The following is a 23,828-nucleotide window of genomic DNA, read 5'->3' as shown; positions in this document are numbered from 1 at the left end:
AGGCTTTCTCTAGTTGTGGTGAGCAGGGGCTACTCTTTGTTGTGGTGCACGGGCTTCTCATTGCGGTGGCTTCTCTTGTTGCGGAGCACAGGCTCAGCAGTTGTGGCGCACGGGCTTAGTTGCTTCGCAGCACGTGGGGTCTTCCCGGACCAGGGCTCAAACCCGTGTCCCCGGCATTGGCAGGCGGATTCTTAACCACCAGGGAAGTCCTTCGTGTTTTCATTTGTGTTGGTCTCATTTTGCACCAATCATATGGCTGATCCTGTCCTTAACAACACACCCCACATCTGTCCACTCTCTCTCCTTCTCTACTGCCTCATCTAAGCCACTGTCCTCTCTCCAGGATGACCTCTGTAGCCTCCTGCCTAGTCTCCCCGCTCCCGCTTAGCCCTCTTCCTATCACAGCTCCACTGGCCTCCAGGGTCGTCTTTTCAGACGGCAGGAGTGATGCCACACTTATCTCCTGCTAAACATTCTCGATCTTTCCCAAGCCCTTAACTGACGGGTACCTACCTGCTCACCTGTTCAGCCTCATTTTATACCGCTCTCCGCCTTGCTTACTACACTCCTCCTCAACACCATATCCTTCTCCTCGATGGCACCTGTCACATTCGGCACTTTACAGGCATTTGTGTGATTGATTCTGTCTTCCCCACTAGATTGAAAACCCCTGAGGGCAGAGACCCATACTTTTGACTCAGTAAATATACACTGCTTGAGAATCGTATTACCGGTCAAGGTGTGACTGGCAATCAGTGCTAAGGCCCAGCCTGTGTTTCCCCTAGGCCGATGCCCCCGACCCATCCCTCATCCCTGAGACTGACGCCGTGGGTGTGACTGTGGTCCTCATCACCTGCACCTACCATGGACAGGAGTTCATCCGAGTGGGCTACTACGTCAACAATGAGTACCCTAACCCTGAGCTGCGGGAGAACCCGCCCCTAAAGCCAGACTTCTCTCAGGTGGGTCCTTTCTCCACACTTTCTGCTTCAGACAGGCTGGCTCCTTTGCACCTGGGGGTAGTTGAGTCGTTGGAATTGGAAGCCAAGGTCACTTCTTAAGGTTTTCAAGTAGTGCTCAGCTCTTGCAGCGCCGGGCTAGAACAGAAGAGAAAGGTCTTTGTTTCTCAGAATTTTGCCTCACAGAATCAAGATTAGATAGGCCCCGGCCCTAAATCACGGTGCATAGGCATTCCCTGGAGTTCGACACATATTGTTGGTGGTGATGGAATAAACAAGGTCTGCTCTTCCTGGGCTTGGGGCAGGATCTGAGAGTGCCCTGCTCTGTGGGAGTGATGCGAGGGCATGCTAATGAAGGTTGACGTTCCTTTTCCTGCCCCAGCTCCAGCGGAACATCTTGGCCTCAAACCCCCGGGTGACCCGCTTCCACATCAACTGGGACAACAACACAGACAGGCTGGAGGCCATAGAGAACCACGACCCAGCCCTGGGCTGCGGCTTCCCCCTCAGCTGCACTCCCATCAAGGGCTTAGGTCTCCCTGGCTGCATCCCTGGGCTCCTCCCTGAGAACTCCATGGACTGCATCTAACTGTGGGACTCTAGGCCCTACCTGGGCCCAGCTGGGACTGCGGCCAGTCTCCTGGCACATCTGGAGAGGGCAGCCGGGCCTACCAGAGAGTCTCAGGGAGGCCACGTGGAGGACTTTGGGGCCATCAACTATATCCAGGCCAGTCAAACTCGGCACCAGGAAGGAAGGGGCTTCAGGTCTCTCTCTCCCAGCCCCGGCCCAGAGGATCATCTCACCTCTACTGCCCAGGCCTGAAAGAAGCAGGTACTTCAGTTCTTAATTCTTTCTCTCTTGTGTCCTTTCTCGCTTCCACAAACATTATAAACTCCACCTGCAGGCCATTGTGCCACCGCACTCCAACAGTACCGTTGACCCAAACCTCTTCCCACAGACCTCCCTGGCCTGCCTTGAGGATTTCTTGGTCTATGCCTGGCAAGGCTTCAGCCCTGTTGGGCCAAAGGCTCTGTCATTCATTTTCCTTCCCAAACATCTGAGCAGATCCACCCGGCTTTCTGGAGTCACAGGCCAGGAGTCTTGGTAGAAGGTGGACTTGGACACAATTTCTGTCCTTCTCCTAGGATGATTTTTAGCTCTTTTCAATCCAGTAGCCCTCTGGAAAACTCTGTTTCCAAAAGGGTGATCAGCAGGATGCTGAGAAAAGATGGTTGATGCTCCTCTCAGTCACAGCCACCTTCCTGCTACCTCCCAACTGGATCTGGCTTTCCCAGGAGGCTGCCCTTGTGAGAAGATGGTATGTTGGAGGGGCCTTTTGTGCTCTGTCTCAATGTCGGTATCAGGGCCCCTCTGCTTCTGGCTGCCTTGACCTGCCCTCTGCTAAGACCTCATGCTCTCAGAGGCCACAGTGCAGACGAGAGAAGCAGTAGGGACCCTGAAAACCTTCCCCCCTCCGCCACGCTCCCCACCCTTGCCCGCATCCCCTCGCTGCTACATGGATGCTGTTGTGATTGCAGCTTGTCTGTTAAAGGATTTTTATAATAAATATGTTTGGTTGGTCTAAAAATAAAAAGCACTTCATCTAGACTGTTTCTGCTTTTGTCTTGGGTAGACTGAGGCAGTTTTGTCCACCTCTTCAAACGACTGGGCAGCCTCCTTCCCCAGCCAGTAGGTTGACTGCTCCTTGTCCCCTTGCTCAGCTTCTTACTCTAGTCTTGCTTGTTATAATTGTATTCCAGACTGAGGTCCAGGGAGGGGTTTTTCTTTGTCAAAACTTAAGCAACCCAGCTGTTCTGTAGATAGAGCATAACCAGTGATTTTTCAGACTTTGACCTTGACCCACAGAAATTAGTTAACATTGTGCTCCAAGGATACACACAGCAACACGTTTAGTAAATTTTACTTAGCCTTACTTCGTAACTCCACAGCCCTAGGTGGAGTGGTCTGGCTGATGAGCCATTTCCCCACAATTCACAGAAAAACATAGACTCTTCCCTCCCTGAGACTATGGTGGACTTAGGAACATGGGTCCAGACAGCTGCTGGGTGGGGTGCAGGTTGTATACAAGTCCAGAGGCAGAGCAGTGAATTGGCTTGTAGACCTGAGACGAGCTAGCCTCCCCAAGCCAAGGGGAGCTGGCTCATCCAGTCTCCTGCCCATTGTGTCACTTCCTGTTTGGGCCTTCCTCTACTTCAGTGGTTCTCAACTGGGGGCAGTTTTGCCCCCCAGGGCACATTTAACAGTGTCTAGAGATGGTTTTAGTTGTCACAACTGCCGGAAGAGAGGGAAGTTCTACTGGCGTGCCGTTGGTAGAGGGACTGGAGATACTGCTAAACACCCTATAGTGCACAAAACAGCCCCCCACCTCCACCCCAGCGTAGGTTGATCTGGCCCTGAATGTCAGACATGTGGCAGTGGGAAACTGACCGTCCTCAGGCTGTATTTAAAGGGCACCCTGAAAAAAGGGGCATCTTGCACTCCTCTGCTCCAGGAGAAGAGGTTCCTTTTGCATTGCCCAGACAGAGGGAATCCTCAGTCTGGCTGTGCCCCAGATTCCTCATCTGTAAAATGGGAGTGATGAGACTAGTACCTACGTGACAGGAGTGTGGTACGAAGTAATGTATTTAACAAGTGCCAGCTCTTACTACTGGCATGAGCCCAGCGTGGGCACCCAGCAAAGGGATGGCTACGGAGCGCCCCCCTCCCGGAGCTCAGCATCCTCCTGAAGCTCGGGCTGTAGCTGAGGGAGACCCAGGAGGACCCCGGCATGGACCCTGGGCCTGCTGCGGCTGTCCTGCGCCAGGCCTTATGAATGACGACGGCTGGCCGCCCGGAGACCTATGACCCGCGGCGCTTGCCGCGCCCCTCCCCCGCTGGCAGGTGGACAGCGGCTGCGCCGGAGTTGGGGTGGGGGGGCCGCGGCGCCAACCTTGGCTGGCCGGCAGCCGCTGCAGCACTGAGCGGGGGCGGGGGACTGCGGCGCGCACTGGCCCGGGCGAGCGCCCGCCTGGACCGCCTTCTGGGCCTCGGAGCGCGGCGCCGCCGCCCGCCAGCCTCCGCCGCCCCGCCGGGCGGGCCCGGGCAGCAGACTGCACCTCCGCCCCGCCCCCTCACCCCCGGATTGACACTGAACGTTCTGCCGGGGGCTTGCCGGACAGCGCGCCTCCGCCAATTGGTGGCCTCGCTGGGCGGACCCCAGGCCCTGTCGCGAGCCTCGGCCAATCAGACGCCTAGGCCCGCCCAGCTGGGGCCTCGCAAGCGCGCGAGTGGCCAGGCGTCCTAGGGGCGAGTCATGGGGCCCAGAGCCTATGGCAGCACGGGAGGGTCACGGAGGACCAATGGGCGGCGGCGCAGCACCGTCAGTCAGGGCGGCCTAGGCCAATGAGCTGCGGGCTGCGGGGGCGTCACGGACAGCAGCAGCGGACTTGGGCTGAGGTTCCCCGGCGGGCGGGCGCGGAGAGACGCGGGAAGCAGGGGCTGGGCGGGGGTCGCGGCGCCGCAGCCAGCGCAGCCAGCCCGAGGGGCCGCCGCCGCCGCCGCCCAGCGCGCTCCGGGGCCGCGGGCCGCCTCCAGCACCCGCCGCGCCGCAGCTCCGGGACCGGCCCCGGCCGCCGCCGCCGCGATGGGCAACGCCGCCGCGGCCAAGAAGGGCAGCGAGCAGGAGAGCGGTGAGTGCCCGGGCCGTGACCCCGATCCCGGCCCCGCGCTGCCCGCCCCCTCCCTATCCATCACTGCCTGGCCCCTCCCCCCACGCGCCCCCCCGTTTCTCTCTGCTTACCCCCCAGCGCCCCTTCCCCTGCCTGTCCAAGGTTGGGGCCCAAGGCCCGCAGATGGCCCTGTAGGAGCCCCCTTGCCAAAGACCGCCCCCCACTGCAAAGACTGTGCTCCCCCCCAGCTGTCACTGCCAACCATGGCACGTATGACCGCTGGGGCCCCACATGGGGCCCTGTCACCACCCCACTGTCTCCTTTCCTGGTCCCTCTCCCCAGATTCCAATCCCTCCACTTCCTCACTCACCTCTTACACAGATGTGATCCACTGCCAAACCCCGACCCAGGCCTCTGCCAGTCTGGGAGTGCTATGGGGTATGCCTCCACCCCGCAGGGAGCTTGGCCACTTGGTGACCACACCCCTCCCCCCTCCAGCCCCCGCCATCTTTCTCCTGCCCTTCCCCTCTTCACCTTATCACAGCCCCCCTCTAGACCCACTCTGTCCCCTTTGAGCACTTCCCAGAGCCACCTCCAGCATTGTTTTTCTCTTCTGTGTCACTTGGCATGGGGGACAGGATCTTTCTGGGCCCCTCTGCCCCTCTCTCACTCTGTCACTCTGCTTCTCTGCTTGTGCTTCCTCCTGCAAGCAAGCGTCTGTCCCTGGCTGGGGTAGCAGACTGTTTATGAACCTAGAGAACTACTTCTGTGCTTCAAAAGCCAAGTTTGAGCCTATCTTGCTGGAATTCATTGCATCCTCTTTCCGGGGTTGGGGCGGGGGTGTGTGTGTGTGTCAGCAGAGAGCCCCTTCCCATCTCCTGCTGTTCCGTGAGCTCTAGGCTCCTTGGAGGGCCCTTCAATAAATGGTTGTTTCACAACTGAGGCTCTGTCATTCACCCAGTCCCCCAGGCTTCTTCACCGGCTCCTGGCTTGGGATGAAAACTAGGGGATGAAGAGGGTCTGGGTTTAGCAAGGCTCATTCAGCTTGAGCTGGGATGGTGAAAAGGAGGACTCAAGGGATGGCAGTTGGGAAGAGAAGTGGTTGACATCTAATGACTTGCTTTGCCAGGAGACAAATAGATTCTGATCATTCCCAGCGTTCAGCCAGAGAGGGGACTATTTCCCCCTCAGCTCCCAAATGTATTGGCCTTTTCCAGCGAGCCGGGGAAAGAGATTCTTTATCTGGAAATGCCTTCAGAAATGGTCTCCAGCCCCTTCCTCAAGTCCTCCAGCTCTTAAATTGTCATCACTCCAGGCCTAAAGCTGGACCTCAGCTAGGATCCCCTTCCAGTTACCCAGAAATAGAGTTGAAAAGGAATGGCCACATCCAAATATGCTCTTCCCAGTTACTGGTCTCAAACCCCAATGTCCGAGTTCCCTGAATGCTCCCTCCCAGAAAGACCCAGGCATGAAAGCCAGGGAACTTTATTCCCACCCAGACTCAAATGGCAGAACTCACAGAGTCACTGAGCAACCATGGAGAGGCCTGACATGTCACCGATGGGTGGGGGACGGGAAGGCAAGTGCCTGTAGCTGAGCGCTTGATGACAGAGGAGCAGGTGGGTAGTGACCAAAAAAGGTCTGGGCATGAGCTTGGAGGGGACTAGGCAGAGGGGGAGGGGCCAGGCCCCCAGCAGGTGAGACCGGCTGAGAGGTGGAAGGTGGAGGCAGGCAGCTGTACATTTCAGTGGCTCAGTTGAAAGTTGGGGAGATGACATAGTCCTGGAAAACTTTCAAGGCGTATCAAACATATGCAGTGGGGAGTGGGGGTGGAAAGCCACACAAGGAAAAGGAGCCCTAAGAAAAAGATCAGAGGCTTCGGAAGGAACCGCTAATTCAGAGCACAGGCCGGACACCCAAGAATGGACTATCAAGATGAGATAGAGCCACTGTTTATTGGGCATCTAGGATGTGCCAGGCTAAATGGTCTCCACAGATCTATCTGCTCGAGTGATTTTTCATTAACGGGCTGTTATCTGAATTTTCCAAACGAGCTCTCTGAGTTTGACATAGATGATGCCACAGAGGCAGGATTCACATCCAGATCCCCCTACCAGACAACTTCCTGGACCCCAGGGTTTCCCAACTCAAACATTCTCAAACCGCCTCCCTGATTTTTACTATATTCACTTCTATTTTGTTAACTTAAATAAAAATTTTGACTCACTTTTGTTCAGATGTAAATTTTGATCCGTCCTAAGCAATATTATAAATGAAATCATGGGATTGCTGTGCCAGTTATATTCTCTCTGATATGCATTAAAATACAATGTAACTCGAAAAGTGAAACATCCCTAAAATCATTTCATGCCCTGCCAGTGGGACCTATGTCACACTTTGGGAAATGCCCTAAGCTGTACTTCCTTCCAGAGGCTTACAGGGGCTCTCAGAGAAGGAAATAGGACGAGGAAGGAAGCCCCTCTTCTCTTCAAATCTCCGATTCTGAGAGGATGGAGTTACGACAAAATTTGCCTTCTCGTAACTAGGGTCGGGTGGGGGTGGGGTAGTAGTAGCCAGGCCAGCCTCCAGGGGGCACCTGAATTTCATCTGCCAGATGCCAGCCCTACTGGAGTAAGGAAGATGACCAAACCTTAGTAGGCACCAGTTCAGCATCCTGCAGCCCCCTATACTACCGGCTCCATGCCGGGGCAGGACAGCATTGGCCTCCTCCCAAGAGGGTAGGGATCCAGAATGAGCCCTGGGGTGGGGTGGGGGAAATCTGTACCCAGAGTTGCCAGAGTCATTGGCAGGGGCCTGGGTAAGATGCTAAGAGGGCAGAGAAAAACAAGACCAAGCCCTGGGCCCTGAGCAAGCTGGAGGAATTGAGAGAGGGCAGTGGCCTCAAGAGGCCCTGGGGACAGGCGGCCAAGTGGGGCTCAGGCCTTGGCTGCCCTGGCCAAAGGCACCCCTGAGAGCTGGTCCATGGGAGAAGGGACAGGTCTGGTGAGAAGGAGCCCTCCAGATACCACCCCCACCCCCAGGTCCCAGGGACAAGCAGATCCAGGCTCCGAGAATGAGAACTGCTCCCAAGAGGTCCCTAAATGGGAAGAATTGTGGCCCTCTAACGTACTACAGAAGTCTGAGAGGGCCAAACAACGTCTGTGCGTTGGCAGTTGTACGGGTGCCCAAGAGGGTCCTGCCAAGGCAGCTTTTCCTTTAGCCCAACCAGGCTTACAGAAGCTTGGGGTCCTCTCTGCCCCTTCCCTGCACCCACTGGCCCCAGGTTGGGTTTCTTTTCCTGACACTCCCCCCACCACACACACAACTCCCTGGTTCCCCCTATAGGCAGGGCTCTGGGGATGGGCGGCCAAGCTGGTGCAGCAGGTCTCATGAGCCTTCCCAGCCACCATAGTCCTGGTGCCCTGAGAGGAAGACTGAGTGATGGCTTCCAACCCCAGCTATGGTGAAGCTGAGCCCTGTTGCTATAGCAACTTACCAGGCACTCTCTGACACTCAAGTCAGGGAAGGATTGCAGTAGAGTTTAGGGAACAGGTGAAGAGGAAAAGTCTGTGGACCCCTGGCTGGCCCTAGAAACCCTCCCTTACTAACAACCCTGAGCTGGGGGGCCTGGGGAAGAGCAGGCAAGATGGGTGGTTCAGTTCAGACAAGGGGGGAATGGTCCACCCAGAGCGGGGGTCCAGCTCAGAGCCAGGCAATGGGGTAGTCCAGCTCAGTGCTGAGGTTCAGCTCAGACTGGGGGTTGGTCCAGCTCAGTGATGGAGTCCACATCATAATGGACAGTGGCCCAGTATAGAATGAGGGTCCATCAGACTGCAGGTTGGTCCAGTCCAGTGTTGGGGTCCAGCTCAGGCTGGGGGATGGTCCAGTCCAGGGCTTGGCATTCCTGCCCCAGAATTTCCAGGACAGCCAGGTTTTGGGGAGCAGCAGGTCCTGAGATTGTTGTCTGGGGCTGTCTCAGGCTGGGCTCCTGCCTCCTGATGGGGCCCTGGCTTTTTGAGGGATGCTGTCTCTGTGAGCTCCAATTGAATCCGGACCACGGTGGAGGCTGGCACCCCTCCTGTGGGAGACATGGGCCGGCTGACAGGCTCTAAAGACAAGCAGCCAGCTGGGTTTCCCTTCTCTGCCACTTCCTGTTGTCAGCAGGGGCCATGGGTGCCAGGCACTCTCTGGAGAAGCTGCCACTGACCCTCCACTTCTTTGGGGATCTGGAAAGAAGGAGGAAGATGGTCAAGGCTGCCTCCCCCTCCCCCACCCCGGGGTTTAGCATTTTGTTTCCGGTTTGGACTTTCATGGCTGAGAGCAGAGCCAAGCACAGGGCAAGGTTTGCTAGAGGCCAAGGACATCCCAGGATGCCATTCCCCTCTCCGCCCCTGCATAGAAACAAGACAAAGTCAGATGTACCCATTTCTTTCTCAAAGTAGCAGAATTTGGGGGCTCCAGGTTCAAAGAGCACTTGGGGGAGGAGATAGGGTAGCTCTCACTGCCCCCCCCCCCACTCCCGCCTTTCTCTCCAGCTGCTCTTTCGGCTAATTAGTGGAGCTCTGGGGCCTCTTTGGCCCCCAGCGAGGCCCCAGCTGCTGCCTGGGCCTGAGCCTTAACTCCTTCCCCTCTGCCCAATGGGCACTGCCCTGGGCACATTGGGTGTCATCCTCAGGGTAGTCCAGTACCCACTGAGACAGGCAGGGCCTGGCAGCCCGGGAGCAGTGTAGTCCCCGGAACGGGAAGTTAGCTTTAGCACCCCGCCCCAGGGCAGGCAGGGCAGCCTGAGGAGGGACACCCTCAGGAGAATCTTCCCACCACCTCCTGCCAAGGAGGGCCTTTACAAACCTTGGCCAGCGGGAGCAGGTACCTTTAAATGCTTCCCTGGCAACCAGCTCCTCCTCCCCTGTCCCCCCCCCTCCCCGAGGCCCTCCCGAGGAAGCCAGCTCAGAGGCTCTGGGTATTCCTGGTTTCCCTGCAAAGGGAAGGTTCCAGGGAGAGCTTAGGGACGCCTGGGATTGATCTGGGGTCAGGTAGAGGCTGGGATGGGGACTCAGAGACCACCTTCCAGCTGTGGCTGCAGCTGCTTCTCTGGGGCCATGTGACTGTCCGTTTCCTGGGCTACCTGCGCTGCACCCTCTGGGCACCTAAGCCGCAGCCAGCACCCTGAGCCTCGCTGGCCACGGGTAGATGGGCTCCAGATCACCCCATCCCACTCTACCCCCCACTTTACCCTCTGCTGGAAGAGGCAGGAAGCAGAGGTGAGTATGGGGGCTCCTGGCTGGAGTTCCCCCCATCATTATCCCTCTTTATCCGCCCACTCTTCCTGGTACTGCCACCCCCTGTGCCCCATCCCCAAATCTGGCAAGCTGATGGCACCAGAGAGCACACAGCCTGGGCCCTTCGGCACTTTGAAAGGCCAGAACAGGGCTGTGTCAGAATCAAGGCACCGTGTGGAGCCTCTTAGTGGGGTACCAGCAGACAGACAGAGGCACAGACCCACCAAGTTGGGAAAAACAGGACATGGAAGCTCTCAGGGATTGCTGAGAGCAAAGAGGAAGCAGGATTCCTCTTAAACTCACTCCTCTCTGCCTTTTTGGGTGGGTGACAGTAGAATCCCAAGAGGGTGCCTTCACCCCCACCTTCATCCAGAATTCAGCGTGTACGTTTGGAGGTTTCCAAGGAAGGTGTTGTGTGTCAAAAAAGGACTCTGCCAGTGAAAGCATTGGATGTGGTGCAGCCCCCAGGCTCAGGGAGGTCTCAGACAGTGGGTGGCTCAGCCAGGCACCAGCCTAGGACTCTTGGCCATTCCTTGACCACCCCCTCTCTGCCTGGTCATTCTTTGTAGGGCTTTCCTAGCCCACAGCCTCTCCTCCATCTGCCACGCTTGCAGCTCCACGGAAGGCTCTTCTCTGCAAATGCTGAGGGAGAGCCTTGCGCAGGTGATGGGGGGCGGGGGGTGGCTACCCACAAGGCTGTGGGGATTCCTGGCACTGCATATGGGTGAGATAGGCAGATGACAGGCAAGGCCAAAGTACCAGTGTGCAGGACCCCTCAGGGTGGCAACCGTCCCAGGAACATCAGCGTTGAGGACAGCTCTGTCCGTGGGCCATCCTGGTGCCCTGCAACCAGTCAGAAGCAAAGCAGTTCACCTCGTGGGCAGTGGGGTCCGGGAAGTGATCTGAGACCAGTCTTCTCCTCTGTACAATGAGAGTAATAGCAGCTCTGAGCCATCAGTGTAGGAATTAAGCATGGAAAGCACTCAGCAGAGAGCTGGCACACAGGGAGGGTCCGTGAACAACAGCGCGCCTGACCCCAGGGGGCGGGTACAAGGACACGTCCATACCGTAAGAATCCATCAGGTTGAGCATTTAAGATCTGAGCACTCAGTGCTCCTCCTGTATTTTATACCTCCATTTTAGAGACTACTTAAAATTAATAGCTGACATTTATATGGCACTAACCCCTGTACCGGCCACCATCCAAACCCCCTTTGCCAAGATTAACTCATTCAGTCCTCACAACCACCCCACAGGTCGTTACTATTATTATCCCCATTTTACAGATGAGGAAAACCAAGGCCCAGAGGTGCGATCAGTTGCCTAAGGTCACACAGCTCATCAGGGACCAGGCTGGGATCTGAACTTGATCTTATCCCAGAGTCCTGGCCCTTAACTGTTTTGCCGGGCTGCCTCTCCACATGGGCGGGAATGCCTGTTTTCAGGCCTCAGTTTCCTAGGGTGGTAAACAGAATGGATAAAAGGCAAGTTGACAAGTGAACCAAATGAGATAGTGGACGCAAAGCAGCAAGCCCAGGGTCCGCCAGGAAGTCTTCAATGTTAGCCAGATGGTGACGTTCGCCTTGGGGTGCTGAAGGGCCTGTAGGGGGCAGGCGTCAGGCGAGGCTTCCCTTGAACGAGCTCTGGAACGAGGGCCCCTCCATTGGCAAAGGTGGGAATGGAGCCAGCTGGGGGCCAAGGCAACAGCTGAACCCCCCCAAGGGCGCCTGCTACCCGAGCCCCAGAGGCCTCCACCCCGGGCCGGCCTCCCCAGAGAAGGGGCCAGAGGAGCAGCCAAATCCCGAGGCTATAAATACTTCGGCTGGCGTCGTCCCTGGCCCTGGAATGTCAGTCAGAACTGGGGCGAGTGGGGGTGGGCTGGCCTGGGCGCTGCTCTCTGTCCCCCCTGAGAGTGACCCCCGAGTTGCCCTGTCCCCCATTTTGGACAGAATTGAGGCTGAACCCCACCTCTCTGTAGTAAAGGAGACCCCAGACCCCAGCCCAGATCAGGGCTCCCCCCGCCAGGCTACCCTCAGACTCAGCCAGGACACCCGAAGGCACTGGGAGAAGGTCAGGCTCTGGATTGAGACGATTGCACCCCACTTTCCACAAATCGGCATCTCCCCAGGAATAGCCCGGGCCCACGCCAACAGGATGGGGTCTCCATCTCACTCTCTCCTCTTTTCCTTTCAGTGAAAGAGTTCTTAGCCAAAGCCAAAGAAGATTTTCTTAAAAAATGGGAAAATCCTGCTCAGGTAAGCCCCCTGGGTACAGAGCCCTGGGAGGGATAGCTGACAGCCCCCTGCCCCTCAACGGCATCCCTGTGCCATGGCTAGGATTTTATGGCCCCGTGGAGGGCTCCAGACCTGCCCTCATTCGCTCCCTAGGTGCCCATGGGGGCACCTGATCACTCACTGCCAGGCTCCCCCACCCCACCAACCCCGTCCAACTGGCGGCCCCTGCCCCCCAGGCAGCTGCCAGCAGCTCCTGGGCCCCAGGCCAGGGCCGGATCTGGCCCCTGCCACCAGCCTTGAGGAATGTACCCTCCGCCATCTTGTTTTTCCACCCCCTGTCCTCACCCCCCTAGCTCCACCTGGTCCCCAGGGCCCCCTCTGCTGGTGGCAGAGGGAACACCCCAAACTTTGGCCTAACAGGCTAGATGGGGTGGAGGGGTGGTCCCTGACCCTCCAGACCCTTCTACCCACAGAATACAGCCCATTTGGATCAGTTTGAACGAATCAAGACCCTCGGCACGGGCTCCTTCGGGCGGGTGATGCTGGTGAAGCACAAGGAGACCGGGAGCCACTTTGCCATGAAGATCCTCGACAAACAGAAGGTGAGCCCAGCCCTGCCACAAGGCCCTGGTCCCAGCCACCAGGGCTTTGCCTGGGCTGTTCCCACCACCTGGAGTGGTCTGCCCACCTATCCACTCACCAGCTATTTCCTGAGCCTCCATAATGTGCCAGACCCAAGGGCGGGAAGGGTACCATGCTGCCTTCAGAAAGCTTTCCCCAGGAGGAAAAGTACCCTAAGACGTAAAGCCCTCACGGGCTCAGACACCTAGCCTGTATCGAGGAAGCCAGAAGTCTTCCTGGAGGAAGTGATGTTTACACAGACCTTCTTTCTGTAAATATTTTTTTGGAATTTTATTTTATTTATTTTTGTATACAGAAGGTTCTTATTAGTTATCCATTTTATACATATTGGTGTATATATTGTCAATCCCAATCTCCCAATTCATCACACCACCCCCCGCCCTTTGTAAATATTTTTGAAACCCTACTTTTTGGCAGGCAATGCTCTAGAGCAGCACCATCCAGGAGACATATCACACAAGCCACATATGGTTTTAAATTTTCTAGAATCCTCATTTTATTTATTTTTATTTATTTGGTAGCACTGTGTGGCTTGCAGGATCTTAGTTCCCCAACCAGGGATCGAACCCCGGGCCCTCGGCAGTGAGAGCACGGAGTCCTAACCACTGAACCACCAGGGAATTCCCTAGAATCCTAGTTTTAAAAGTTTTAAAAAGGCAGAATTCATTTTAACAATATGTTGGAATTAAGCCAGTGTATCTACAGTATTATCATTTCAACGTATGTATCCAGTGTAGAAATATCCTTAATGAGACATTTTACATTCTTTTTTTCCGTACTGAGTCTTAGAAATCCGGCGTGTATTTTACACATATAACACACCTCCATTCAGATGTTAATTTTCACTGGAAAGACAAGAAAAAGTAGAGAAATTGAAAAAGCAGACTCACGTAGCCCAGGTTGTTCCAAACAGGCTTGAAAGTTGTCTGGTAACTGTGCCAAGTATCAGTTTTTAAATTTTCTTTTTTTTTTTTATTTCTTTATTTACTTTTGGCTGAGTTGGGTCTTCGCTGCTGTGCATGGACTTTCTCTAGTTGCAGCAAGCGGGGGGTACTCTTCTTTGCGGTACACGGGCTCTAGGCGTGAGGGCTTCAGTAGTTGTGGCACATGGGCTCAGTAGGTGTGGCTCGCAGGCTCTAGAGCGCAGGCTCAGTAATTGTGGTGCACGGGCTTAGTTGCTCCACGGCATGTGGGATCTTCCCAGACCAGGAAGATCAAATCTGTGTCCCCTGCGCTGGCAGGTGGATTCTTAACCACTGTGCTGCCAGGGAAGTCCTTAAATTTTCATTTTATATATATATATATATATATATATATATGGTGTTTTTTTTTTTTTTTGGCTGCCTTGGGTCTTCGTTGCTGAGCGCGGGCTTTCTCTGGTTGCAGAGAGCAGGGGCTACTCTTCGTTGCAGTGTGCGGGCTTCTCAGTGCGGTGGCTTCTCTTTGTTGCGGAGCACAGGCTCTAGGCGCAAGGGCTTAAGTAGTTGTGGCGTGCGGGCTCAGTAGTTGTGGCGCACGGGCTTAGTTGCTCCATGGCATGTGGGATCTTCCCAGGCCAGGAAGATCAAATCCGTGTCCCCTGCGCTGGCAGGTGGATTCTTAACCACTACGCCACCAGGGAAGCCCTAAATTTTCACTTTATATACTTCAAATTTTAAACTTGGCTCCCCAGTCAACGAACCACATTTCAAGTAAACCGTACGTGGCTAGTGTGGAATCTACTGGACAGTGCAGGTATAGACCCAAACGATGTAGCTGTGAGCAAAGCAGAAAAAGCCCCAGTGCAGTGGGGCTTAGAGCTGACCAAGGGGCCAGGCTGCCTGCGTGTGACAAGCTGGACTGATGTTGACTAGCTGCATGTGAACTTGGGCACGGCACTTCCCCTCTCTGCATCTGGGCTTCCAAACTTGCATGTTCCCATTGCATACCCCTCAGGGCTCCTGTCAGAGAGTGTGAGATGGCTGCTGGGGACAGCTGAGGGCTGAGGAGGAATTAGCCCTGGGTTCAAGTGGATATGGGGGGCGGGGTGTCCTCTAGATGCAGGGAAGGTATTTCTAAATCCCCCACACCTTGGGTGCTACTCCCACCCGTCTGTTTGGTTTCAACTCAGCTGCCCCTTCCTCCGGGAAGCCTTCTCCGACTCCCCAGGCTTCACCGGATGCCTTATCTGGGCATCCACAGGCCCCAAGCTTCCCCCACCACAGCTCTGACCCCTGTGGCCTGGTGACTCATGTGTTCTTGACCTGAACTGCATGCCATGTGGGGACAGGCACCCAGCCCAGGGCTTCACAGGTCCCAGGCACTCAAACGATTCTGGATGGAGGACCCGGCCCGGCCCTGGCACATCTACTTTTGGGTGGCAGGGAAGAAAAGAGCTCTCTCACACCCCCTCCTCTCTCCTTTTCCCTGCCACCCCTGCAGGTGGTAAAGCTGAAACAGATTGAGCACACCCTGAACGAAAAGCGCATCCTGCAAGCGGTCAACTTTCCGTTCCTTGTCAAACTCGAGTTCTCCTTCAAGGTGGGGTCCCAGCGGCCGCAGACCAGGGCCACTGCCGGGTGGTGCAGCCTCTGGGTTCCCAGAGCTGGGGCTCAGCCAACCACAACCAGTGGTGGCCCGAAAAGGCAGACCCACTGATGGGGGAGCGGTGAAGAAGACCCCAGGGGGTGGAGGGCAAGTCAGCCTGGGGCTCTGATAGACCCCAAGTTCAACTGGGCCTGCCAACTTATAGCTTGATAACGTTGGGCAAGTCCCCCAACCCGGATAACATCCCTCAAAATCATCGTTCCATTTACAGCAAGAACCTGACACACAGCCACAAACTGCCGCTCAGCCTGGGTTCAAATCCCAGCCTTGCACTTCCTGGCTGTGTGAACCTGGCAAGAAACTTCACTCCCATGAGCCTTAGTTTCTTCATCTGTAAAATGGGGATCATGGCAGGCCCCACCAGGTGGGGCTTCCATGACAGTTCCAACCACATCATGAGCACCCTGCATGAGCTGTTTTGGGTGCCTTCCTAAGCCATGACTGTGAGAGTTGGGAAAGGCCCCTCAGGGCCTGTGACCCTAGCAGTCACAAGGACCCCACGCTTTGTTTAAGGCTCTGCTGCCACCATCTTGAAATTCATAATCATTTTTTTAACAAGGGGCCTCACTTTTATTTTGAGGGGGGACTCACAAAATCTGTAGCCCATCCTGGTCCCATTTGACAGATGACAAAACTGTGGCCCCAAGAGCCTTGCTCAAGACAGTCACAGATAGGAACCACCACAGAGTTCTCTCTGCAGCCCAGGCATGCCAGCCAGGTCCCTGATGTACCTCTAGCCAGCCCTCACTTTTGGCCCCCGTAAGCAGGATCATGGCCGCCCCTTCTTTCTCACGGGCAGAATGAAATGAGACAGGTAATCAGTGAGCACAGTGCCTGGCACTTGGAACGTGCTTCACATGGGAACCAAAATTGTTGTCGCTTTATGTCTGACACCTGCCTTCAGATGGGGCTTGGGGAGTGGGGCCCTGATCAGCTGCTGCTTCCCACAGGACAACTCAAATTTATACATGATCATGGAGTACGTGCCTGGTGGGGAGATGTTCTCACACCTGCGGCGGATCGGGAGGTTCAGGTGAGCCCGACGCCTCCTGCCACCCTGGGCCTGGGGTGCGCATGGGCGTCGTCCGTGGAAGTGGCCTCTCCAGGTCCCTGTGGGTTCTTGTACCCCAAGCTGAGGAATCTACAATGTCTCAGCCACCACAAAACAAAACAAACACGGTGACTTAGGCGTCACCATGTAAGTGGGCAATTTCACGTCGTTTTTAAATTTGTGCTATCTTATTTATATAGATACGCACTTTACATACAATAAAATGCACAGGTTTTCAATACCCTGTTCCACGAGTTTTGACAGCTGCATTCACATGTGTAATGCCTTTCCTGGCAAATCACCACCCCAACAAAGGCAAACGTCCTCTCTGGCTTCAAACACCATAAATGTGTTTGGTCTGGGTCTGGATTTGATATAAATGGAATCACACAGTTCATATTCTTTTGTCCCTTTCTTCTCTTGCTTCACATAATCGTTTTGTGATCCAGCCACATTGTTGGGTATATTCATCATTTGTCCTGGTGGTGGTGTTGGGTAGGATCCCATTGTAGGAATCTATCACAATCTGTGATTCCATTCCTCTGTTGATGGACATTTGGGCTGTTTCCAGTTCGGGGCTGTATATGAATAAGGCTGCTCTGCTGATGCATTTTGATCGCTGGGCTGGAGGCAGCTCGATCGGCCCACCTGCTGGACCATTTGGGGGTGGGCAGGTCCTGCTGGTGTGGCCACCCACTCTCACCCATCCTCTCCCTGCTTGTCCCCATCAGTGAGCCCCATGCCCGCTTCTACGCAGCCCAGATTGTCCTGACCTTCGAGTACCTGCACTCGCTCGATCTCATCTACCGGGACCTGAAGCCGGAGAACCTCCTTATCGACCAGCAGGGCTACATTCAGGTGCCCACTGGGCTGGGCGAGGGGCGGCCCCAGGTGGCCACAGCCTGAACCCTCCCACCCTCCCGGCCAACCGCCCATTCTTGTGCCCACAGGTGACAGACTTCGGTTTCGCCAAGCGTGTGAAAGGCCGCACCTGGACCTTGTGCGGCACCCCCGAGTACCTGGCCCCCGAGATCATCCTGAGTAAAGTAGGCGCTTCCCTACCCCTCCCACCGCTCTGAGGCCTGCTCCACTGCCGGTGGCCCCCTCCTCACCCTTCTGCCCTCACCTGCTCCCCTCCTCTCACTCCAGGGCTACAACAAAGCTGTGGACTGGTGGGCCCTGGGGGTTCTCATCTATGAGATGGCCGCTGGCTACCCGCCCTTCTTCGCTGACCAGCCCATCCAGATCTATGAGAAGATTGTCTCTGGGAAGGTGAGGCCCGGATATGGGGGCTCAGGCCTAAGACTGACCCTTCCCTGCCTGTCCTGCTCACTGTGGAGCCCGGATCGTCATTGTCAGAACAGTCTAGGGACTTCCCTGGCGGTCCAGTGGTTCGGACTCTGAGCTTCCACTGCAGGGGGCACAGGTTCGATCCCTAGCTGGGGAACTAAGATCCCGAGTGCTGTGTGGGGCGGCCAAAGAAAAACAGAAAAAGAACAATCGAGAAGTTCCTCAAGTCAGGCCAGGTGGTGAAGCCAGACACACCCACTACGCTAACTGAGGCCACCACTTCACACAACCTCGCTGTCTGATTCTGGACCACAGTGCCGAAATCCTAAGGGTCTTCAAAACCCCAGGTCTCACCCAAACTCCTGCCCTGCCTGCCAGGAGGCTCGTCTCGTCTCTAGTCGGCCCCCTTAGCATGAATTTTCACAAGTTTCACAGCAAAAAAGCGAGCATGTTCAGTTCCCAGGCGCTACCCCAGACCCCTCCGGGGAGTCACTTTGGACGTAAGGCCCTGCCTCCTTTCCCAAATGCAGACTTTCTAACTTGCAGAGTGTGGGTAAGGAGTGGCGGAACCATTAGATCCCCGGAGTGCATTCAGTACCCGCAGCCCCATGCACCCCCTCGGTCGTACCCCAGCACTCTGAGAGAGTGAGGAAGCTGAGGTGCAGAGATTGGACATGTCTGGTTCAAGATCACACGGCAGCATCGTCTCAAAAGAGGTTGGGGACCCCACCTCTGACTGCAGCTCACCCACCTCACCAGGAGGACCAACCATCCCTCCATCTGGCCCAGGAAATGGTGGGAGTGGCTCCCAGCTCAGCCTAGGTGGGCTGACCTGGCTCTAAGTCCCAGCTCTGCCACCCATCGGCTTTGAAACCTCAGGCCAATGTCTTTGCTTCTCTGAGTCTTATCCATCTCAGAACTGGGGAACCTAGCCACTTGCCTCTCAGAGAGGTTGAGAGAATCACCACCTGCAAAGTCGGGTCCCTAAAACAGGGAAAGATGAGGTGTCTGCCACCAGGCAGAATCAAAATTGCCAAGAAAATGGCCCAGAGTGGGGGAAAAAAAAAAAGAAAAAGCCATAGACGTTTTCGAGGGGGGAGAGAAGATGAGCGTGACTCCCTTCTTTGTAGCATTTCACAGTTCCCACGCACCCTCAGCGGGATTATCTCCCTCTTGCAACCCTGGGATATCTGCCCCATGCCAGAGAGGCAGGCACAGGCCCAGAGAGGTTAAGGGCCGTGGCCAAGGTCACACAGCATGGAAGAGCAGTGCTGGAAGTCGGTTCTTGCAGCTCTAATCCAGTGACTGCTTGCATACAAAGCTGTGGACTCAAAGCATTTGGGGAAAGTTTCTGGAAGAGTTGAACTGAGCCTTAAAGAATGGAAGAGCCTTAGCTATGCAGAGAGAGAGAGAGAGAGAGAGAGATAGACAAAGCGTGACTCCCTTCTTTGTAGCATTTCACAGTTCCCACGCACCCTCAGCGGGATTATCTCCCTCTTGCAACCCTGGGATATCTGCCCCATGCCAGAGAGGCAGGCACAGGCCCAGAGAGGTTAAGGGCCGTGGCCAAGGTCACACAGCATGGAAGAGCAGTGCTGGAAGTCGGTTCTTGCAGCTCTAATCCAGTGACTGCTTGCATACAAAGCTGTGGACTCAAAGCATTTGGGGAAAGTTTCTGGAAGAGTTGAACTGAGCCTTAAAGAATGGAAGAGCCTTAGCTATGCAGAGAGAGAGAGAGAGAGAGAGAAATAGACAAAACAATTATTTCTCTCAGAAGCATGAATATTTCTGAAGTCCCCAGACCCCAGCAGAGCTGCCTTAGGAAGCAGTGGCTAAGAATGCAAGTTCTGGAGTCCAACAGACCCCAGATGGAACCAACTTGCCCTGCTCCTTTGTGTGATCTTGGGCAAGCTGTTTAATCCTTCCAAGCCTCAGTTTCCTCTTCTCAGGAAACAGAAATGGGAACCTCGGGAATTCCCTGGCAATCCAGTGGTTAGGACTCTGGACTTCCACTGCCGAGGGCCTGGGTTCAATCCCTGGTTGGGGAACTAAGATCCCACAAGCCGCATGGTGCAGACAGAAGAATAAAATGGGAACCTCATAGCTCTTACCTCTCCAGCAGGATCAGCATGGCCCAGGAACTGGCTAGAAATATAGACTTTCAGGCCCCACCTGAATCAGATATCCTGAATCAGAAACTCCAGTGGGCCCAGCAAGCTGTTTTAACAGAATTCCGATGCACACTCTGGTTTGGGGTCCTCCACCCAATAAGACAATTGGATGGTGAAGGCAGTGTTCTGGGCTCCCCAAGCCCCAGATCAGTTTCCCAATCTGTCTGTGTTACCCCCTCTCCAGGTGCGGTTCCCGTCCCACTTCAGCTCCGACCTGAAGGATCTGCTGCGGAACCTCCTGCAGGTGGACCTCACCAAACGCTTTGGGAACCTCAAGAACGGGGTCAATGACATCAAGAACCACAAGTGGTTTGCCACGACTGACTGGATCGCCATCTACCAGAGGAAGGTAGGCCCCCCCCTTCCCCTTGTGCTCTGAGGGCTTTGGAAGGGGGTGGGCAAGAGCCAGGGAGTATTGCCAATGAAGAGATGAAAAGGGAAGGGGAATTTGAAAATAGGCTGTGGGCTCTGGGTCAATTTAGATGAGGCAACTTAGAGCATTGGGGGTATAGAAACAGAATTGGGGGGTTATTTGGCCACTCTGTGACCCTGAACAGGAGACTTCCCTCTCTGGAAAGTAATTTCCCCATGGGTGAGTTGGCTATAGTAAGATTCTTGGGTTGTTAAGATGAGTCCACACCCTAATGCTAAGATCAGGCCTGGGTCAGAGTAAGTGATCTCATGAATGTTAGCCCATTCACATTTATTGTTGTAACTATGATTATGTTGACTGCTGAGGTCTGAATGGTTCTTGACCCCTCTCCAGGTGGAAGCTCCCTTCATACCAAAGTTTAAAGGCCCTGGGGACACGAGTAACTTTGACGACTATGAGGAGGAAGAGATCCGAGTCTCCATCAATGAGAAGTGTGGCAAGGAGTTTTCTGAGTTTTAGGGGTGTGCCTGTGCCCCCATGGGTTTTCTTTCTTTGTTTCTTTTTTTTTTTTTTTTTTTTTGTGGTGGGTGGGAGGGTTGAACAGCCAGAGGGCCCCAGAGTCCCTTGCATCTAATTTCACCCACCCCCGCCCCACCCTCCAGGGTAGGGGGAGCAGGAAGCCCAGATATTTGGAGGGAAACACCAGCTGCTCCCCCTCACCCCCTTCTCCCTCCTGCCCCCCCCATTCCCCCTACCGCTTTTGCCTCCCTCCTCCCCCACAGCCCCCCCACTCTAGCCCACTTCTGCCTGTTTTAAACGAGTTTCTCAGTTCTTCCCTTCTTCAGGTCAGACCAGGTCTTGGCTGGTGTGTCAGGGACAGGGTGTGGAAAGAGGGGCCCAAACTTAACTCCAGCCACCTGCCCCCCCACCAAAAAAAAAAACCACAGGCACCACTCTCTAAGGGCAAATGAATGAAAGGCTAACCTTCCCTTCAGAGCAATCTTTCCAGGGAAGGAAAGATTTTAGTGACATGTTCAGCGGGCTACTTAATAGAATATTTTTAAAAAACAATTTACAATCTTATTTAAGTTCCACCAATGCCTCCCTCCCTCCTTCCTCTCCCACCCCTTCCCATGCCCCTCCTCCCCAAATCCATTTTAACAAGGCTGGGAAGCAGACTGTAAAGGAAGGAGCTGGGGTTCAAACCTCTCCCCCAAGCTGCTAATCTCCCCCGCCCCCCTGCCCCCTCGGGGTCCCCTGCCAAGTCTGGAAGGGTCTCAGCCCCTTTAGGAAGCCCCCACTCCCTTCTGCCCCAATAGCCCTGTCTTCACCCTTGGGCTTCGGGACCCAGACAAAGCAGCTGCCCCTCTCCCTGCCAAAGAGGAGTTGTCCCCTGAAAAGATAGAGGGGGAGCCCCGAGCCCAGGGTCTTTCCTCCCAGTAACACAACACTCTCCCCAAACTTCTTAATTTTATTCTCAACTAGATTTTAATGTCCAGCCTCCTCTCAGTTGGGAAGGCCACTCCCGCAAAAGGAGGCAAAGCTTCCCCCCCCAGACGGCCCAGAGTTCAAGGCCAAGGTTGCTGGGGAGGGGCTGCTTGTTTTATTCACCAAGGAGCCTCCGCCCCCACCCCCACCCCCATCCTGGGCGCTCCTCCTCTGCTTAGCTGTCCGCTGTCAATCACCCGTTCTCCCCGCCCCCCCCACTGTGGTTTTTTTCTCTCAATAGAAAAGTCGGGAGTCACCCCATTCATCCCCATATTTGTCCCTCTCATAATTTCTCCCCATCCCAGGAGGAGCTCTCAGGCCTGGGGTGGGGCCCCGGGTGGGCGCGGGGGCGATTCAACCTGTGTGCTGCGAAGGACGCAACTTCCTCTTGAACAGTGTGCTGTTGTAAACATATTTGAAAACTATTATCAATAAAGTTTTGTTTAAAAAAAAGTGTCGCTGGTGTTCCTGACTTCGGTCACCCACCCACACACCCCCAGGGGGTTGGAAAGGGAATTTCGGACCCCAGCGTCCAGGCTGATCAGCACCTGGCCTGCAGTCCTTGTAAAACCGGGTTTAGCTGGAATTCTGCCACTCTCCCCGCCCCGCAGGAGAAGGGGGCGCCAAACTGCCCTCTGACCCCAGATTAGGGGTCCCCACATTCTGAGGCGCGCCCCCTCTGCGTCCAACCAGAGGCCGAAAGGGCGGGCGCTCTAGGGAGAAGCTGGGGCCGGCGCGCCGGGAGGCCGAGCGGCGGCGGGGGCGGCCCTGGTAGGGGGGTATGGGGTGGGGGTGACGGTGCGCGTCCCCCTTCCCGCATCCTCCCCGCGGAGCCAAGCGCGCCCAAGGGGCGCGGAGGCGTCGGTGGTCCGAGGATCCCCGCAGCCCCGGCAGAGCGCGGTGGCCCGACCCACGGGCGGCGAGTTCCCGGTAAGTGCGGTCCCGAGAGCGGAGCGCGCCGGGGAGGCGTGGAGAGGGGGGCTGGGCGCCGGGGACGTCTGGGTCCCGCGCCCAATGGCTGGAGGGCGGCCGAGCACCGCCCGCCCGCCCCGCCCGCCCCCTCTCCCCTCCCCCAGGCGCTCCCCTCCCCCTCCCCCGCCCGCCGCTTTCCCCCGCCCCCGCCCCGGCGCCAACTCCGCGGCGCCTCCTTAAAAAGCGCGCGGGAGTTGTAAGGGGGGGCCGGAGCGAGCCTGAGTGAGCGAAAGCGCAGGGTAAAGGGGGCGGGCGGGGGGCCCGGGCTCCACCTTAAAAGCGGGCGCGTGGGGGTGGGAGGGAGGAAGGCGGGCGGGCGTCAGCAGCCCGGGATTCGGCGGCGGCGGTGGCGGCAGCGGCGGCGGCGGCGGCGGCGGGGAGGGGCCGGCCGCGCCGCGCTCCCCTCCTCCCTCCTCGCATCCCCGGCCCCGCGCGCGCCCAGCAGAAGCGGGTCTGTGTGTGCGTGCGTGCGAGTGAGTGAGTGTGTGCATATATTTTTCTCTCTTTTCTTTCTCTCTCACTGTTTTTTCTCTCTCTCGCTCCCTCTCTCTCGTTCTTTTTTTTTTTTTTTTTTTTTTTGCAAAGAAACAGCAGCGCCGCCGCCGCTCCGCCGAGGCGCTGCGCCCCCCGGGGGGGGAGGCGGAGGAGGCGGGCAGCGGCGGAGGGAGGGGAGCCGGGGAGGGGGGCGCCGCGCTGGGAGGGAGGCAGCGCGCACGGTGCAGCCGGGCCGGGCGGGAGGCATGGCGGGGCCCCCGGCCCTACCCCCGCCGGAGACGGCGGCGGCCGCCACCACGGCAGCCGCTGCCTCGTCGTCCGCCGCTTCCCCGCACTACCAAGAGTGGATCCTGGACACCATCGACTCGCTGCGCTCGCGCAAGGCGCGGCCGGACCTGGAGCGCATCTGCCGGATGGTGCGGCGGCGGCACGGCCCGGAGCCGGAGCGCACGCGCGCCGAGCTCGAGAAACTGATCCAGCAGCGCGCCGTGCTCCGGGTCAGCTACAAGGGGAGCATCTCGTACCGCAACGCGGCGCGCGTCCAGCCGCCCCGGCGCGGAGCCACCCCGCCGGCCCCGCCGCGCGCCCCCCGCGGGGCCCCCGCTGCCGCCGCCGCGCC

The 23,828-nt window shown here is 56.5% G+C and overlaps 3 protein-coding genes across 5 annotated transcripts in view; all 3 read left to right on the top strand.

The window, feature by feature from the left end:
• The window catches only part of ASF1B (anti-silencing function 1B histone chaperone), a 9,554-nt gene extending 6,988 nt beyond the window's left edge, over nt 1-2,566 (top strand). For both annotated transcript variants that reach the window (XM_007129419.4, XM_007129421.3), the window contains 2 exons: nt 786-962; nt 1,342-2,566. In XM_007129419.4, the coding sequence (XP_007129481.1) occupies nt 786-962; nt 1,342-1,548 (384 nt within the window). In that variant the 3' untranslated portion in view covers nt 1,549-2,566. The remainder of the gene's footprint in view (nt 1-785; nt 963-1,341) is intronic.
• A 1,979-nt stretch (nt 2,567-4,545) lies between these two features.
• Nucleotides 4,546-22,167, top strand: PRKACA (protein kinase cAMP-activated catalytic subunit alpha). 2 transcript variants are annotated; one of them, XM_024134368.3, is made up of 10 exons: nt 4,546-4,649; nt 12,101-12,162; nt 12,615-12,743; nt 15,205-15,303; nt 16,320-16,402; nt 17,152-17,278; nt 17,371-17,466; nt 17,570-17,692; nt 20,066-20,230; nt 20,648-22,167. In XM_024134368.3, the coding sequence occupies exons 1-10, from the start codon at nt 4,604-4,606 to the stop codon at nt 20,771-20,773; spliced, it is 1,056 nt and encodes a 351-aa protein (XP_023990136.1). In that variant the 5' UTR covers nt 4,546-4,603; the 3' UTR covers nt 20,774-22,167. The 2 variants fall into 2 exon arrangements, with proteins under 2 accessions (XP_023990136.1, XP_028341550.1); XM_028485749.2 differs by lacking the exon at nt 4,546-4,649 and adding an exon at nt 11,873-11,977 and having other exon boundaries at nt 20,648-22,166.
• A 1,261-nt stretch (nt 22,168-23,428) lies between these two features.
• Nucleotides 23,429-23,828, top strand: part of SAMD1 (sterile alpha motif domain containing 1) — a 3,219-nt gene continuing 2,819 nt past the window's right edge. Inside the window, exon 1 of the mRNA XM_055083101.1 lies at nt 23,429-23,748. Coding sequence (XP_054939076.1) covers nt 23,455-23,748 — 294 coding nt within the window. The 5' untranslated portion in view covers nt 23,429-23,454. The remainder of the gene's footprint in view (nt 23,749-23,828) is intronic.

Source organism: Physeter macrocephalus, unplaced genomic scaffold (assembly GCF_002837175.3).
Source record: "Physeter macrocephalus isolate SW-GA unplaced genomic scaffold, ASM283717v5 random_572, whole genome shotgun sequence".
Taxonomy (NCBI): domain Eukaryota; kingdom Metazoa; phylum Chordata; class Mammalia; order Artiodactyla; family Physeteridae; genus Physeter; species Physeter macrocephalus.
The sequence above is the reverse complement of the archived record's forward strand: the minus strand, read 5'-3'. Positions and strand labels throughout refer to the sequence as shown.